This window comes from Heptranchias perlo, chromosome 12, assembly GCF_035084215.1.
Source record: "Heptranchias perlo isolate sHepPer1 chromosome 12, sHepPer1.hap1, whole genome shotgun sequence".
In the NCBI taxonomy this organism is placed as follows: domain Eukaryota; kingdom Metazoa; phylum Chordata; class Chondrichthyes; order Hexanchiformes; family Hexanchidae; genus Heptranchias; species Heptranchias perlo.
This window is the reverse complement of record NC_090336.1, coordinates 14,587,423-14,604,378: the sequence shown is the minus strand read 5'-3', so window position 1 is coordinate 14,604,378 and position 16,956 is coordinate 14,587,423. Positions and strand designations below refer to the sequence as shown.

At 40.4% G+C, this 16,956-nt stretch overlaps 1 protein-coding gene across 4 annotated transcripts in view; it reads left to right on the top strand.

Annotated features, from left to right (window-relative positions):
- The window catches only part of LOC137327835 (activating molecule in BECN1-regulated autophagy protein 1-like), a 400,989-nt gene that overhangs the window by 232,258 nt on the left and 151,775 nt on the right, over positions 1–16,956 (top strand). For all 4 annotated transcript variants that reach the window (XM_067993681.1, XM_067993682.1, XM_067993679.1 and 1 more), the window contains one exon: positions 11,324–11,434. In XM_067993681.1, the coding sequence (XP_067849782.1) occupies positions 11,324–11,434 (111 nt within the window). The remainder of the gene's footprint in view (positions 1–11,323; positions 11,435–16,956) is intronic.

Genomic DNA, 16,956 nt, shown 5'->3' with positions numbered 1-16,956 from the left:
TAAATTTAATACTGTAGTCAGGTTATGCCAGCCAATGCAAGGAATATTGATGTCATTCCAGAACTATTGCCTTAGTTAGATTATGGTGTACCGACAACTAAGCCTATTTCAATTACTTGTGTGAGAGAGAAACTCCTATCCATTTGATTTTCTTTCCATTGTAGGATTATTAATGGAAGCTTTGAAAATCCCATTACATTTGCAATAGCAATGTTCTCAAATGCCATTAATCAAATCAGTTTTCCAAAAAATGGAATAGTTTCTCTGTTAACGCAAAGATAATATAACCAGGTTTCAAAATTGCTATACTTTAAACCCCCACAGTGGATAAATCATGTCAGTATGTAAAAGTAAATCATGCTAATCTTGTTTGTCTTTTTGTTGGGGGGGAGTGGGAAAGAGTGGGAGAGTGGTGTGATTTGCTGGCTCATTTAATTTAAATCACTTTTCCAAAACTAGTCTTATAATAATTCATATGGCTCTTTCCACTATTCCACTGTATTAACAAACTGCTGTGGAAATCTTGGCTGTACTTTCACCAGTGTTAATGGGTTTGAGTAAGAGCTAGCGACAAGGAGGAATGAAAGAAGGGGAAAGGCAAGATTGAAAAAAGAATAGATGAAGCTGATCATGAAAAAGTGTTGAGTGTAAGCTGGAAAGCAAAATAAAATAAATTGTTGGAAGCTCTAGGTATTTTTTTCCCTCCCTTCCTCTCTCGAAGGTGATGATACCTCAAAAGAAAGAAAGATTTGCATTTATCCAGCGCCTTTCACGACTTCAGGATGTCCCAAAGCATTTTACAGTTAATGAAATACTTTTGAAGTGTGGTCACTGTTGTAATGTAGAAAATGTGGCAACCAGTTTGTGCATAGCAAGCTCCCACAAACAGCAATGTGATTGATAACCAAATAATCTGTTTTAATGATGTCGGGGTTGAAGGATAAATATTGGCCAGAACACTGAGAAGAACGCCCCATCTCCTCTTCAAATAATGCCATGGGATCTTTTAAGTCCATCTGAGAGGGCTGGTTTAACATCTCATCCGAAAGATGGCACCTCCGACAGTGCAGTACTCCCTCAGTACTGCACTGGAGTGTCAGCCTAGATTATGTGCTCAAGTTTCTGGAGTGGGGCCTGAACTCGCAACCTCTGACTCGAAGGTGAGAGTGCTACCACTGAGCTACGTCTGACACTCAGTAAAAATGCTGCTCTTCATGTGTGAGTTAGGCAATGAGTCTTTGCAGGCTATTTGTTTGTGAGGGACATCACACTCAAACCCTTTTCTGCCCTTTGCCCCACTGCCCACATTTATGCACTTCCCAGAAGTGGGAGAGGGTGGGGGGGGAAGAACAGGAAAAGAGGAAGAAAAGATAAATCCAAATTGACGCGTGATGCTGCGATTGGGATAGGGATTTTTTTTTCAATTCTGAATTTTATACTTGTCAAGAGGAAGTTATGTCTGTGCTGGTGGAAGGAAAGCGTTCAACTTTTATTACTGTGTCAGAATTTGAGTGAACCCAAGTCAGATTTCGATGCAGGGTGTAGCAGTGTGCGGAGCGATATTGCAGCTATTTTGTGACTAGTCTGTCAAAACTGTGTGACCACGTGTTTAATCAGTTGATTTGAAGGTGATTTACTTGTGGTTAGTTTACCACTTTATTGCCATCAAAAGTTGACATCCCCACAAACAAATGTATTTGGCGTAATTGCGCGGGATTTGTCCCATCAACACTTTGCAATGAACTCCAGAGCTGGTATGGATGATGTGCGGCAGGAGACATGGACACAGATCAGGTTAATAGCCTGTCGGGCTGGCTCATCTAGATTGCGAGGAGGCGGACAGTACCCGTCACACGTGGTGGCTCAACTCACTGCTGAAACAAATCAGTTTGTTTTAATGCTGCTTTTGAGAGCCTTACAGGATTTTTTTTTATATCAAAGGAAGGGTAAATCTGCCTTCATATTAAGGGGGCTCTTATGACAGCAAACAAAGCAAAGAAACAGAAAAGGTACAATTGATTTCTGTATGAGTAATGTGAATCGAAGTAATATGAAATGTCATTAACTTCAGAGATAAAGGTATTTGTGTGAGTAGCAGCGTCATGCCCCTGGACAACACTATGCCTACACAAATCATCATTATTTATTTTCCTGTATGCTTGTTGCTGATGGGTGTCAAACCACAATTCCTCGGAGAATATTAGTTTGCCCATTTAAATGTTATTCCTGTTACAATGCTTGTAAGGGGGAAGTGATGGCCAGTTCATTCTGGGGAGCTGTCATAATTGTTACATCTTCTCTGTCGCTAATACTTAGCATATAGAGAAAAATCTGTGAGTGTCCAGAAAACCTTTGACTTACAGTCCTTTCATACTGAGGAGATGTACCAGGTAACTTGCAGGCACCTATGTTTAAAAAATAAAGAGCAGATTTCCTATATTACAACAGTGCCAACACTTCAAAAGTACTTCATTGGCTGTAAAGCACTTTGAGACATTCAGAGGTCATGAAAAGCGCTATATAAATGCAACCCTTTCTTTCTTTTTATATAACTTTAGAAATGGGCTCCCACTATCTGATTTTAGGTTAATTGCAGAGTTCAAACTTATGCTACTCACTCTATTTACAATAGAGCATACAGTGCAGACCTGCTGATTACAACTGTGCTCATTCAGTTAATGCTCACAGTAAAATTATACTGTGATGTGTAAATACTACTGGTTAAGAGATAACCTTAATATTATTGTATTTAATCCCAATAAAGATCTGTGATTTCAGGTTAGCCTTTGCACAACCAAGTTGCTTTGCTGATGACTTTTATGATTGTGTCAGTGAGTGGCTTCACAAGGAATCCTGTACAGTAGGAACTCATTCTGATGAAAGTTCAGGGCCCAAGTTCTGATTCAGCCCAGTCTAATGTTTCTTTGCAGCCATCAGCTGTGGCTCAGTGGGTCAGAAGGTTGTGGGTTGGAGTCCCACTCCAGAGACTTGAGCACAAAATCTAGACTGACACTCCAGTGCAGTACTGAGGAAGTCTTTCGGATGAGATATTAAACCAAAGCCCCATCTGCCCTCTCAGGTGGACGTAAAAGATCCCACGGTACTATTCGAAGAAGAGCACAGAAGTTTTCCCCGGTGTCTTGGCCAATATTTATCTCTCAACCAACATCAAAAAAAGAAACAGATTATCTGGTCATTATCACATTGCTGTGCACAAATTGACTGCTGTGTTTCCTACATTACAACAGTGACAACACTTCAAAACTACTTAGTTGTCAGTAAAGTGCTTTGGGACTTCCTGAGGTCGTGGAAGGTGCTATATAAACGCAAGTTCGTTCGTTCTTGCGTACTTTAGGGGCCCCAAGTGATATGAATTGGGCTGTATCAACCCAGTTCCTGTGGTTATGGAGCCTCACCACAAAAATACCCCACATTTGGCACTGCATGTGCAACCTTATTGAGATTGGCTGTTGAGAGAAATGGAAATGTCATAATAGTGTAATAGTAGTTGCATTTCTGAGGTTGCAATGCAGACATGTTGGAGAAAAGTAATGGGAGCTCAACTTCTGCAACTGGCTATGTTAAATCTGACATGCTGATAAGTGCCCAAAATGGGCAATTGTTTCATTTCTTGGAGCTAACATACCACACCCTGAACACAAAAGTTGACATTTTATTAGTCTGTACTAGCCCAGTAAACGTATCTTGCACTGATGTTTCCTGGCTGGTCACTATAGAGCCACTCACTGAGGTATGAGCAGAGCACTAAAATGGCAGGTCTCCACAAGGTTGAAAAATATAAATGAAGAGATACATTTTCGATGAGGTATTTCTTTTACTCTATGCTGGTGTTAGATTGTGAAGTACCATTTGAAAGTTCCCCATCTCCCACCCAAAAATGACATACATACTATCCTTTCTTTGATGGGACATTTGTGTGTCACAGTAGCTGCCGATTCACTTCAGGACCTTGGGTTCCAATGCTGTTCTGGATGGAATTAAAATGTTTTTGTGCTGGCTGTTTGGCCATAGAGGTTAGTAATCTTACATTAAAGTAAACCAATAGCTTCAAACAAAGTTGGTAGAAATTTCTTGTGCTCGTATTAAGTGTGTGTGACATATGAAAATTATATTGCACCCTGTACAAACAGTGAAATTCTCATTGAAGAGTAAAGCAAAGCCTGTTACATAAATGTCACTGTGCACAGAGAAATCCAGTTTCTTTCAGAGGAGATGCTGATTATATTTTAAATATTCCACCTACCACTATGAAAAGAGACAACGTTTATGGCAGGTGAAGGAAGCAGATCTACACCAGATTCTGGTTGTGTTTTTGCATGTAGGTAGAACTTTCAGTCCACAATGTTAAATTTTTGAGTCACTTTGTCAGGGACTGTAGTCCCTTTCTCTCTTGTTCAAATGCATTTTCAACAATCAACTTGTAACGATCAGTAATCATGAAGACAGCAACTTGAATCTCCTTCTCAACATGAGCACTAAATAAATGCAAGGTTTTTGCTCCCCGTAATCTTTTTTGAATAAGTGTTGGGAGTGCTCCCGGTGTCCTGGCTAATATTTATCCCTCAACCGACCTCATTAAAACAAATTACCTGGTCATTTATCTCAATTCCTGTTTGTGGGACCTTGCTGGGCACAAATTGGCCGCTGTGTTTTACCTACATTACAACAGTGAACTTCATTGGCTGTGAAGGGCTTTTGGATGTCCTGAAGTTGTGAAAGGCGCTACATAAATGCAAGTTCATTCTTATAAACACCAGTAAGGTATGCGCTAAATCCAACCACAATGCTTATTTGGCTTAAACAGTAGTTAAGGAATATAATCTTTAGAAAAAGGCAGAGGGCATTCAGCCAAATAATGACAACTTGTATTTCTATATAGCACCTTTAACATAGAAAAACAACCCAAGGCACTTCACAGGAAGAAAAGAAAAATATACCAATCCATTGTGAGAGAGTTAGCAGAGGTGACCAAAAAGGGCATACGCCAATCCATTGTGAGAGAGTTAGTAGAAGTGACCAAAAAGGTCATACACATATCCATTGTGAGTGAGGTGACCAAAAAGAGCATACACCAATTCATTGTTAGAGATTTAGAAGAGATGACAAAAAGCTTGGTCGAAGACAAGGATGTCGACTGGGAGGGAGGTAGATTTTGTCCCTTGAGGTAGATACTGTCACTTTTTCACAGATCGACCCTACTTACCCACTTCCTTCTAATCTTTATAACAATCACCAGAAAAATACGCTATATCTTGAGGATAGAATATTTTAAATCTACCCCTTTACATGTCTTATGTTGCTATGGCAGCAGCCTGCAGTTCATGTTGAAATGCCAATTGATAAATTTCATTTCAATGGTTGTTGGTGAAAGCATTCGACATTTCGAGAAGGAAAACATAAACTGGGTTCGAGCTTCACTTAAACAGAAGGGTATTGGAGCTTTGGAGTTTACGGGCCAGTTCAACCACTGAACGTTTTAAAGAAAATTCAGATAAAATCATTTTCTGAGTAAAATGTACCATCTTGGCCTTTTGGTCTGGAAATATTGTTTTGGGATTCTAAGTATTTAAAAAGAAAAAGAATTTAAAAAACATTTGGTAGTGATCTGTTTCAAGAGTAACTTTTGAAAAAGATCAAGGAAATAGGCCAGTGGGAAGGGAGAGAAACTGGATATAACTAGAAAAAATGTGATTATTGACTGCCCCTTGCAATTGCAAAATGTCCAAGTCGAATCATCCTTTTCTTCAAATAAGATAAAGAGAATTCATTCCTTGAAATCCATAATTTAGTAGTGTTGTTCTTCCTGTTAGAACCAGGTCTATCAGCTGCCATCATGACTTCCATTTCTAACTCCATGTTTGTGTCCGCTGCTCCTACTGTGTACGAGAGTAATGAAAAATAGTGGCAGATATATTGATCTTTAATACTGCTGCCAGGGTCTAAAAAGTTCATTTGGAACAAGAGAATTGTATCAGTGAGTGAAATTCTTTGGTTATTAGTTCAGTATGTTCACAGAGAACAAATTAATCTTCTGGATTTTATTGGTGTGGGTTTAGTGATGGCATTGTACCACTTTCTTGATTCTACTGCACGTGACATAACTGTACTTAGATACATACAAGTTTTGCTTCTCATATAGACCACCAGATCTTGTGATTTCCCCATCTTTAACAATGCATTATTTTGATAAATGAGATCAACTGTGAAGGAAATCTTCCTCGATGTTGTTCCATTGCTAATAAATATCCAATTTTATTAACCAAGACACATGATTCTTTGAGCTTGGTGTCCCATATTAAATGTATAAGCCACATGAAATGGGGAATGTGCAAAATACCTATTTATATTTTTTTTAGGTGCCAGTAGCTTTATGACTTACAAATTATGAAGCTGTCTGTACATTATGTAGGTAAGCCTTGACAATCAAGAATAAATGAGTGTTTTACTCTACTATACTGCATAGAAACAAAATTGATAGTGAATTGATGTCCTATGCATCTTATAATAACGTGTGTTCTACCCATTCCCCACAGATGTCTTGAAGCCCCCACATGATTCCTTGTGTGTGATGAGGCAAGCTGTTCTCTTGCTTGTTTTTCATTGGCCAATATAAAGTGTAACTGCAGTAATTTACGCTCTGCTTTCTTTTGCCCATTTCTTTCCTGTGGGGAAGTGTCTTCTGTCAATTCAGCAATCCTGCCCATGTTACTACAGCTTTGGACTGAACAAAATATGAAGTCTGAAACAACGAACGACCATTTCAGCAATCCAGCCTGCTCCTTCAGCAGTCCATGTACTCTTGTGATCCCTACCACTAGTTTTATATACCTTCATAAAAAGTTTTGCATAAATGCTCCCTGGCCCACAAAGGCAATAACAAAATTCCAGAATATCTATCTCTCTTCACATTGTCTCTGTTCAATCCTATATCAAGAATGGCTGAATAAAAACATTTTGTTCATCTTGATATTGCTGCTTAATCAAGCTGGCATGATGGATGCAGTTTCAGTTTTCCACTCCTGACTTCCTGCTCTCAGTTGTGTGTGAGGAGGCTCTGAGCAGAAACTAGACCTCTTCCTCTGGGGAATATAGCAGGCTGCTGTGTTCATCAGGTCACTGTCCTAGGAACATATGAACAGGAGCTGGCCATTCACAACACCTCGAGTCAGTCCACCATTCTGTTAGATCATGGCTGATCAGTACCTCAACTCAATTCACCTGCCTTTGCTCCACATCCCTTGATACCCTTACCTAACAACAATCTATCGATCTCAGTCTTGAAAATTTCAATTGGCCCAACATCCACAGCCTTCTAGGGGAGTGAGTTCCAGATTGCCTCTACACTTTGTGTGAAAAAGTGCTTCCTGATTTCACTCCTAAATCGCCTAGCTCTAATAAGATTATCTGCCTCCTTGCGGTTAGCCAAGAGTAGTATTGAGAACAGAAGGCTCTTTAGATGCTGAAGGTTATGTAGTCTGAGAAGGGGTTCTTGGGAAAATAAAATAAGGGGAAAGGGAGTTTGTAGGAAGCCTTCGCTAATTCCGGCTATGATTTCCATTGAGTCATTAAGCTGAAAGAACATATTCACTGGGTTGAATGCTTTTTGTTTCCTCCTCCGATTCAGCATCAGTGCTGCAACAACAATTTGTGTAGTTAATTAGTGCCTTTAACATAGCAAAAGGTCCCAAGGCACTTTACTAAGCAAGAGTTAGAAGAGTGGTTGAACAGATCAGTTTTGAGAAAGCTTTTGAAAGTGGGGAGAGATACACAAGGTAGAGGGGTTTAAGAAGAGCGTTCCAGAGCACAAGATTGTGACGGATGAAGGCTCTGTCACTGATGGGGTCGGGGGGAAGGATGAGCAGTAGGCCAGAGTTAGAAGAGTGAAGGGTGTTAGTTCGAGATAGCGGCCAGAGGAAGTTGCAGAGTTAGGTTGGAAGACTGCTGTGGAGGGATTTGCAAATGGAAATAAGGATTTTAAAATCAACGTGTTGGGGAACTGCAAGCCATTGGAGGTCAGCAAGGACAGGCCTGATAGGCGATGGGGACTCGGTATAGGATAAGATCGAAGTGGCTGATTTAAGGATGAGTTCGTTTGTATAGGGTGGAGCTTGGAAGCTGATGAAAAGGGCAATGGAGAAATTGTGCCTGGAAGTGACAAAGACATGGACAGCAGCTTTAGCCACCATTTGGTGAAATAGGGATGGAGGCAGGCAATGTTAGAGGTTGAAATGGATTGTTTTGGTGATGGAGAGGCTATGCAGTTTGAAGCTCAGCTCAGGATCATACCGGGTGCGCAGTGTCCAGCCTGGACGAGCAGCTAGGGAAGGAGATGCAATCTGGGTATGGCTGCAGCTTCTAGCAGGAACTAGATGGGATAGCTTCGGTCTGGCCAGCCTTGATCCATAAATTGTTCTGGCACATCCACAACTTGATGTCAGAAAGCACAGCAACATTCACCGGAGTCAAGTGTGATCATACATGCCTACTCTCAGCGTTTTGTGCTACTGGTTAGTCTTGGGGGTGGGCGGGGGGGCCACTGATTAGCATTGGTTGACAAAGATCAGCGCATGTTGGAGCCCTATTGCCTTCGTCCTACACCTCCCTGAATCTGGTTGCACCAGACCGGGTCCCTTTCTCCTCTCCGCATCACACTCCGTGCCAGTGGCAAGGATTGCACTCTCTGTGCACTGTAGTCAGGAACCCCTGTTCTCTCTATAGTTGCCACGTATGAGGCCACAATCCCTGCCATTAATGCAGTATGGTGTTGAGAGAAGAGGGGGACCCAGGCCAGTGTATTAGCAGCTGGTCTCGGGGTGGAGCAGGACTGAGTGGATGGAGGGTGGGGGTGATTATCAATGAAAGAGGGTAAATGGATGGCAATGAATGGGAGAGAGAAAGCCCGGATTCTGAGAGCAGGATTTTGGGGGACTAAGCGGAAAACTTGGGAATGGGAGAAAAAGGAGAACACCAGCATTAATTGGGAGGGAGTGGGGAGTTGCTGTGTTGGTATGAACACGGTGGAGGCAGGGGCTGAGCACAAGAGAGCCTAGTTGAAATGGGGTGGGGGAGAAAGATTGTGGGGAGGAGTGCCAGTATGAACTGGGAATGTTGTAGAAGAAGTGTGGTTGGATAAGATACCCTGCCTCTATGAATTGAGTCTGGAAGGCAGTAGAGTGCCTTTGTAAACTGGAGTGATGGTGTTTGGATATAGGAGATGTCCATAAAATGTGTTAACTTATTTCACAGTATTTTCAACACTTATATATTGCTATTAAATAACAGTCTCTATAAATGCTTCTGTTTATACTGTCATTTATGAGTAATTAAAATAATAAATGCATAAAGTTATTTCACAAGATTGTAAATGGTGTCTTTAAATCTGCTGCTGTTTACTGTGTCTGCATTTCCAAGCCATTCAGCCAAGTACTGTGATCCATTTATTCTGTCAAATTATTTTAGAAAATTGTTTGCAGTTGCTGATCTTGCAAATGGTGCTAATGATTCTGAAAGTAGTATTAATATCTGTCCCTCATTGGGAAATACAAATGCTGCAAATAGGTTTTGATTCAAAAATGCTTTTCGCTTTGTGCAGCAGGATGTTGAATTCAGTATATTTCACTGTAGAAGGAAGGGGGTTAAGTACTCCATTTAAAGTAGCAGACTGGAAAGTGAACTTACATCGAGTTACATCGAAAGTACAGCACCGGGAGAAAGAATCAGGCCATTCAGGCATTAATGCTCCACACAAGCCTCCCTCCCTCCCTAATTTACCCATAATTTGGCTCCCATTCACTATTTATAAATTATAATGTTTAAAAAAAAATCTTAAAGCCCTGTCCATCCTGAACAGCTGCATGCACACACATGCATAGATTGTTTTATTGTAAACAATTTTACAACACCAAGTTATAGTCCAGCAATTTTATTTTAAATTCACAAGCTTTCGGAGGCTTCCTCCTTCGTCAGGTGAACGATGTGTAAATGAAATCCTCGAAATGAAATCGCATTTAGATTGTTTTAGAAAGAGACAAAGAACATGCATTTATATAGCACTCCGCAGGAATCCCAAAGTGCTTCAGTCAAGGGAGTACTTTTTTTTTGAAGTATAGTCCCTGTTGTAATTTACGCACAGCAAGGTCCCACAAACAACAGTGAGATAAATTACCAGATAATCTGTTTTTTGTAGTGCTCATTGATAAATAATTGTTGGCCAGGACATTGGGAGAACTCTGCTGTTGCTCTTTGAAAAGAACCGAGAGATCTTTTATGCCCAACTGAGATGGCAGACGGATTTAACATCTCATCCAAAAGACAGTAATTCAAACAGTTTAGCACTCCCTCAGCACTGCACTGAAGTGTCAACCTTGGTTATGTCCACTGAGCTAAGGCTGACACTTCATTGTGTATTAAACTGTCTCAATATTGACTGTCGGTTAGTGTATGGACAGAGGTGTGGGGGAAGATGGGACGCTCCTGCTTTTCAAGCTAGTGGTTTGAATTTTTTGGACTTCACCTATTTAGGGGGTTACCAAAAGTCAACAATAACAACTTGCACTTATATAGCGCCTTTAACGTAGGTGCTTCACAGGAACGTTATCAAACAAAGTTTGACACCGAGCCACATAAGGAGATATTAGGACGGGGAAGCTTGGTCAAAGAGGTATATTTTAAGGAGCATCTTAAAGGGGGAGAGGGAGGGAATTCCAGTGCCTGGGGCCTAGAAAGCTGAAGGCATGGGCACCAATGGTAGGGTGATGCGCAAGAGCTAGAATTGGAGTTATTTTCCTCCTCTCGCCAACAATGCCCTGTGCCAATAATAATTAACAGATTGCCACACTGCAGCCGCAGGGAGAAGTGGGAAACTTACTGCCACTAAAAAACAGAGATCCCTGTTGTTATCAGTAGGATCACAAAACACCCAAGCTGTTTTCAAATAATAAATTCTTCCTCATTCATTTAACCTCCAAATAGATATAACTGGCTGCATCCCATAATTAAGGCCAAGTCTCGTCTTCGCATTCAGATGGATACCAACCATGTAAGATTTGGTTTTGTGTTTCACTGTGATAGCTGAACCCCTCAGTTGGTCTCCTTGATTCCCTGAAAGGTCCCTAGAGTTGTGGAATATTCTGAAATTCCAATCTGTTGTACACTTCCATGTCCTGTTCTTGATTTAATATTCAATATTTGCACAACTTGGTAAAGAGCTATGACCTGTGAGTTCTTAAGTAAGCAACGGGCAGAATAAAGTAGGAATGGCTAAAGGGCATTCCTTACTGAGTCTCTTATTCTCTGCTTGCAGGTGCTGTGATAGGTGATGGACAGTCTGCTGTGGCCAGTAATATTGCCAATATCACTTATCGCCTCCAGTGGTGGGACTTCACCAAGTTTGATCTTCCAGAGATCAGTAATGGTAAGTGATGTGTGAAGACTGCAAGAAGCTGGGGGAGCAGTGGGTCTTCACCTCTAACCCTTTGGGGTCCCTTTGGGACTTGTGTAATCAAACTGATTCATTCAACACCTCATAGAGGGGTGGGCGGTGCGGCCTATGATGGCAGATGTGCAAAAAAGATTCAGCCAAGTGAATGGATCTTTACTTGGGGGCAACCCACCTTCATTCAACAGGTGGGGCTATCCATAGATGGACTTTATGATTACCTTCTGAAACCTGGTGTGGTTTTTGGGGCAACATCCAGTGGTCCTTGACACCCTGTTGACCTCGTGCCAAAGGAATTTCTTGCATGACTTTTCCCCATCTAGATTTGTATTCACAATGCTTAGGTAAAGCTAGGGTCATCCTTGTGACCACTTTTTGACTGCTGAAATAGTGGTTCTCAAAGCTCTTGGCACTCCATATCCATCAGCCCATCAGCATGCTGCAGAGGGAGGATGTTCTGACTGATAAATGCCCTGGACTGGAATAATGGCCCTCAGGGAATCTGACTGGCAACATTGCTATTGAGAGTATTGGCTTTGAGGAAATTGTTTCTCGCAGTCACCATGGTATCTGCTCTGCTGGCATCCAGCAGGAATTCTATTTTTAAAAAACCTTGTAAGTAAAGTGACTGCTGTTAAGACCTTAATTTATAGCCTGTTGCACTGCCTTTGAAGCCACCCAAAGTTATTCTGTTTAACTTACTGATGTTGAGACAGCAGAGACCTTCAGCTAGATTGGAAGCCAGCTCCCAGAAGGGAATGCATGATATTCTATCACACGTGCCATACCCCATCCCCTGAAAGGTATTTCAATAGCCATTTTCTTGGATATTTGGAAGTGGCCAGAATGTTGATTGTATCTTAATCTGTAATGAAGATATGATCACTTTGAACTGGCGAGGCAGGATTACAGCCCAATGGCATTGATCATCAGCAGTGTTGCTGATTTGTGTTGTTTCTGCCAAGAGCTAATCAGAATTGTATGAATTATGCTGCAATTCCCCTGACAACCATTATCATTCTCCCCAAAGTCTTCTAATTATATTTTGTTTCTATGCAAAGCAACTTCCCTGCCTGTTATTTCTCTCATCACCCTGACATTTAAACATTGATTTATTTGAAGACTTTTTGATGTAATAAAGTTTCAGCCCATTTTGATGTCTTATAAGCACAGGACTAATTTCATATAATATTATCTCATTAATGGCATTGGAATAGATTTTTTTGAGTATGCTTAAGATGGAAAATGAGGTCATTTTTTGATCTTTGAAAGGATTTATATGAGAGTGGATCAGTTATACATTTATGGTGTCCAAGTAGTGTATTTTCACCTGATAATGTGTGTATTCTTGAGCAGCAAAATCAATTTCTATCAGAAGTCATTTGCGTTAGTTCAATATACATAGCACCATCGCAGTTCTGTGATGTGTAAACAAATCTTCACACTGTAAAGAGGCTCTGCTTGTATATTGTAGCTCAAGCATGTTGAAAAATCCTTTGCCCATTCCAGTACATGAATGAATTGTCTGATAGGAAATTAGTCCTGTCCTTTTAAGATATAAAATTGACTGAAAATCTGAAAAGTTTCAAAAGTTTTTCAGTGATGGAATGGGTGTAGGTAAAATTCTAGGACAATGACGGCAAGATTTGTCAGATACTTATTTTTGTTCGGATGCACTAAAATTCCTTTTCTACATAGAGGTAATCTGCACATATCCATGTAAATAATCCAGTGAAAATCTGTTTCATTTTAAGAGCTCATTTCTTAATTTTTTATGTTCTTTTCATTTCTTCACGTTATTCCCCATTCCAGACTCAGCATCTCCCACGGTAACATAACCGGCACATGGAAATATTTGGGGAATTGCAGGTACATTCTTGCATCTTACCCACTCCTTGCCACAGAACATTGGTGCATCAAGCACTGTATTGACAATTGTCAGCAGCTTTATAATTTCCCGCCCCCCCACCTCCCCCATCCCCAAACTATCCAGCACCACGGTTTGGATATCTAAGAGCTGAGTCCTCTTGCCCGGTGCTGGTCAAATACTGATACTGGCGTATGCGTCAGAAGGTATTACTACCTGATCAAACTACAATTGTTTCCCTTGCCAATTGCTTCCTCCAGTTTTTTTCCCTCTTCTCTGCATAAGGTGTTGATTGCTCAACAGGTGCCAGTTTCCCTCCAGTATCTCATCTTAATGGTTATTAATAATACATCAGTCTCAGCAATGAGCATCAGCAAGCTATTCAACTACAAGAACCATCACAACTGGGTCTGAATCCCATGTACACTCCCAGTAGGCAGTGCTGCTGATTTTACTTCCTCTCCCAACATTGCTGATGTAATCTTAGCAGCCTTACCACTGCCTATGTTCAACTAACTCAGCGAAGAGCTGCGATAGAACAATGACTTTTTTGTTTTTGAGTGACATCTCTTTGTGCAGCATGCACTTGATTTATTCAATTCCTACCCACAACACAATCCAGTCCCTGTTCTAGTGTTACTTTTGTACTCAGACTCGAGGTCCAATCCCACCACAATTCTTACCCCAATAAACAATTGGGTAAATGCATTTTATTTGTAGGAAAAGTTCTCAAAATACTCAGTAATAATAGAACAAAATCTGCTGTATGTTAGGCTAGTCCAGCTCTGGCTCAGATTATTCCCCTCATTGCTGCAGTTCTGCAAGAATTCAAGCACTTTGGACAGTCTCCCGATAGATTGAATGGTTAACAAAAACAAATTTGCATCTGTCAACAGTATCAAGACTCTTCTTTCATCTCTGCCCCCCCATGCATTTAAAACAAAATTAAATGTATTCAAAAACAGGAAATTCAAATATATTTGTTGGCAGGTTGCAAATCATCAGCATTTCAAAAACTTGTATCACATTTCTAAATGTGCCACAATACTTCAATTGAGCATTTGTTCATAAATGATCTCCGTAACACTAAAGTTGCTGCTGTTCCATTTTAGAAGTAAACCTTATGCAGTCTTATTGTCCCAATGGCTACATTTGAAGCTGAAATCACAAGGTTCCTCAGCCTCATGATGGAACTTGTGACAGGTCCACCATTTTGAGGATGATATGAGGCCAGCAGACTGTGTGATATGGTTTAGCTACCTTGCCAATTTGTCTGTATCCAGAATAAGGAGTTTCCCACCCCAGGCATATTTTGAGGTGTCTTGAATTAAGATGTAATCTTTTAAATTAAGAATTCCATACAATTACACAGCAACTTTCCCTTTCCACGCTGTATATGCAGTAAATGGGAACTCCATGCAGTTGTACAGCATTTAATTCCTGTCCTGCTGAATAAGCTGGAACATAGCAACAGAAGTAGGTCATTCAGCCCCTTGAGCTTGTTCCGCCATTCAATTAGATCATGGCTAATATGTATCTCAAATCTATTTACCCGACTTAGCTCCATATCCCATGATACTCTTAACTAACAAAAATCTATCAATCTCAGTCTTGAAAATTTCAATTGACCCAGCATCCACAGCCTTTTGCGGGGGGTGGGGGGGGCGAGTTCCAGATTTCCAGTTACCCTTTGTATGGTAAAAGTGCTTCCTGATTTCACTCCTGAATGACCTTGCTCTAATTTTAAGATTATGCCCTCTTGTTCTGAATTCCTCCACCAGAAGAAATAGTTCCTCTGCATCTACCCTATCTAATTCCTTAATCATTTTAAACACCTTGATTAGATCATCTCTCAACTTTCTAAACTCAAGGGAATACAAGCCAAATTTATACAACCTGTCCTTTCGGTGTACAAAACTGAACGCAGTACTCCAGATGAGAATCGACCAAGGCTTTGTACAACTGAAGCATCACTTGCTTACTTTTGAATTCCAACCCCATTGAGATAAAGGCCAAGATTCCAATAGCTTTTTTTGTAAGATTATATTTTGTACCTGCACTAGCTTTTAGTGATATGTACAGCTCTTAGTCTCTCACCATTAATATTCTGATTTGCCTTTCTCAGATGCAGATAGTGAACTCCATCTGTCATAATTTGCCCACTCTCCATGTCCCTTTGCAACTTCCTGTTCCCATCCATTTATTGTACCTCCTAACTTAGTCTCATCTCTCTATTCCTTCATCCAAGTCATTACCATATATGATTGGATGAAGCCCCAATATAGATCCCTGTGGAACACCAATTACCAACCTATGTCACAAGATTACCTCCAATTCCATGCACAGTCATTTTGCAAAACCTTATCAAATGCCTTCTGGAAGTCTGCATAAACAGCATCCATAAATACTCCTATCCACCATGTTCGTGACCTCCTCAAAGAATTCAACTGGAATAGTCAGGCATGACTTACCCTTCCCAAATCCATGTTGACTCTTTTATCATCTGATACTTGTTGGAGTCACTCTGACTCCGATAGTTTCCAGTAACTTCCCCACAATCAATGTTAAACTGACAGATCTGTAGTTACCTGTTTCCTCCCTCCCTTCTTAAATAATGGAGTGATATTTGCAATTTTCCTATCCAAAGGCACAATTCCTGAATCTAGAGAGCTTTCTAAAATTATGACTAAGACTTCAGCACTCTCCTCATCTATTTCTTTTAATAGCCTGGGGTGGAAGCCATCAGGTCTTGATTTGTCTACTATATTTTTACTTACATTAAATCCACTAAGGTCCTCCCCTTGACTTATTTTTAGGTTCGCTTGTACCACTGGTATGTTGTCCTGTTCCTTCACTGTGAAAACAGATACAAAGTGCTTATTTAATGAGTCTGCCATTTTTATATTATCCACTATAGTCTTGTCTGCATCCATTCTTAATGGACTCACATTCCCCTTTACCACTCTCTCTTAATATATTTATAAAAACTTTTGCTGTTAGCTTTGATATCCCTTGCAAGATTCTTTTTCATATTCCCTTTTGCACCTCTAATTACACACTTTGTATCCCGTATGGGCAGTTCCCTTGTTGGTTCTAAAACATATTGATCTAGAAAATTATCTCATATAGATTTTAGAAATTCTTGCTGATGCATTGATTATCAAATGATATGTACACAAATCCAAGGTAAGAAACTTATTGAATGTTGAAGTAATTATTTTAATAAGAACTGATGCTCAGATAATTTCTGAAGCATGATCATGCCTTAAGCTCGCTGCTATAATTGCCAAAACCAGGTAATTGTAGCTACTTACTTTTTGCTTAACCTCAGCAATTTTTATTAGTAACTGCTTATAAATTTTAGACTCAAGGTCAACGTCAGGCTTACTGCCTTTTTTTTAAAAGATTTTTTTGTATCGCTGAGAAAGTGTGACATCTCGTGTGATGTCGGGCATGTGAAGAATGTGAGAAACCGTTACAAAAAATATTGACACTTCTCAATCTGTCTCTGTTAATATGCAATCTGGTCACCTCTGTTACTGAAATATCCCCTTAATAGATTCGATTTCAGTTATTGCTGGTGCTATTCTTCTCCCCCCCCCCCCCCCCCCCCCCACTCCTGTCTAATTTT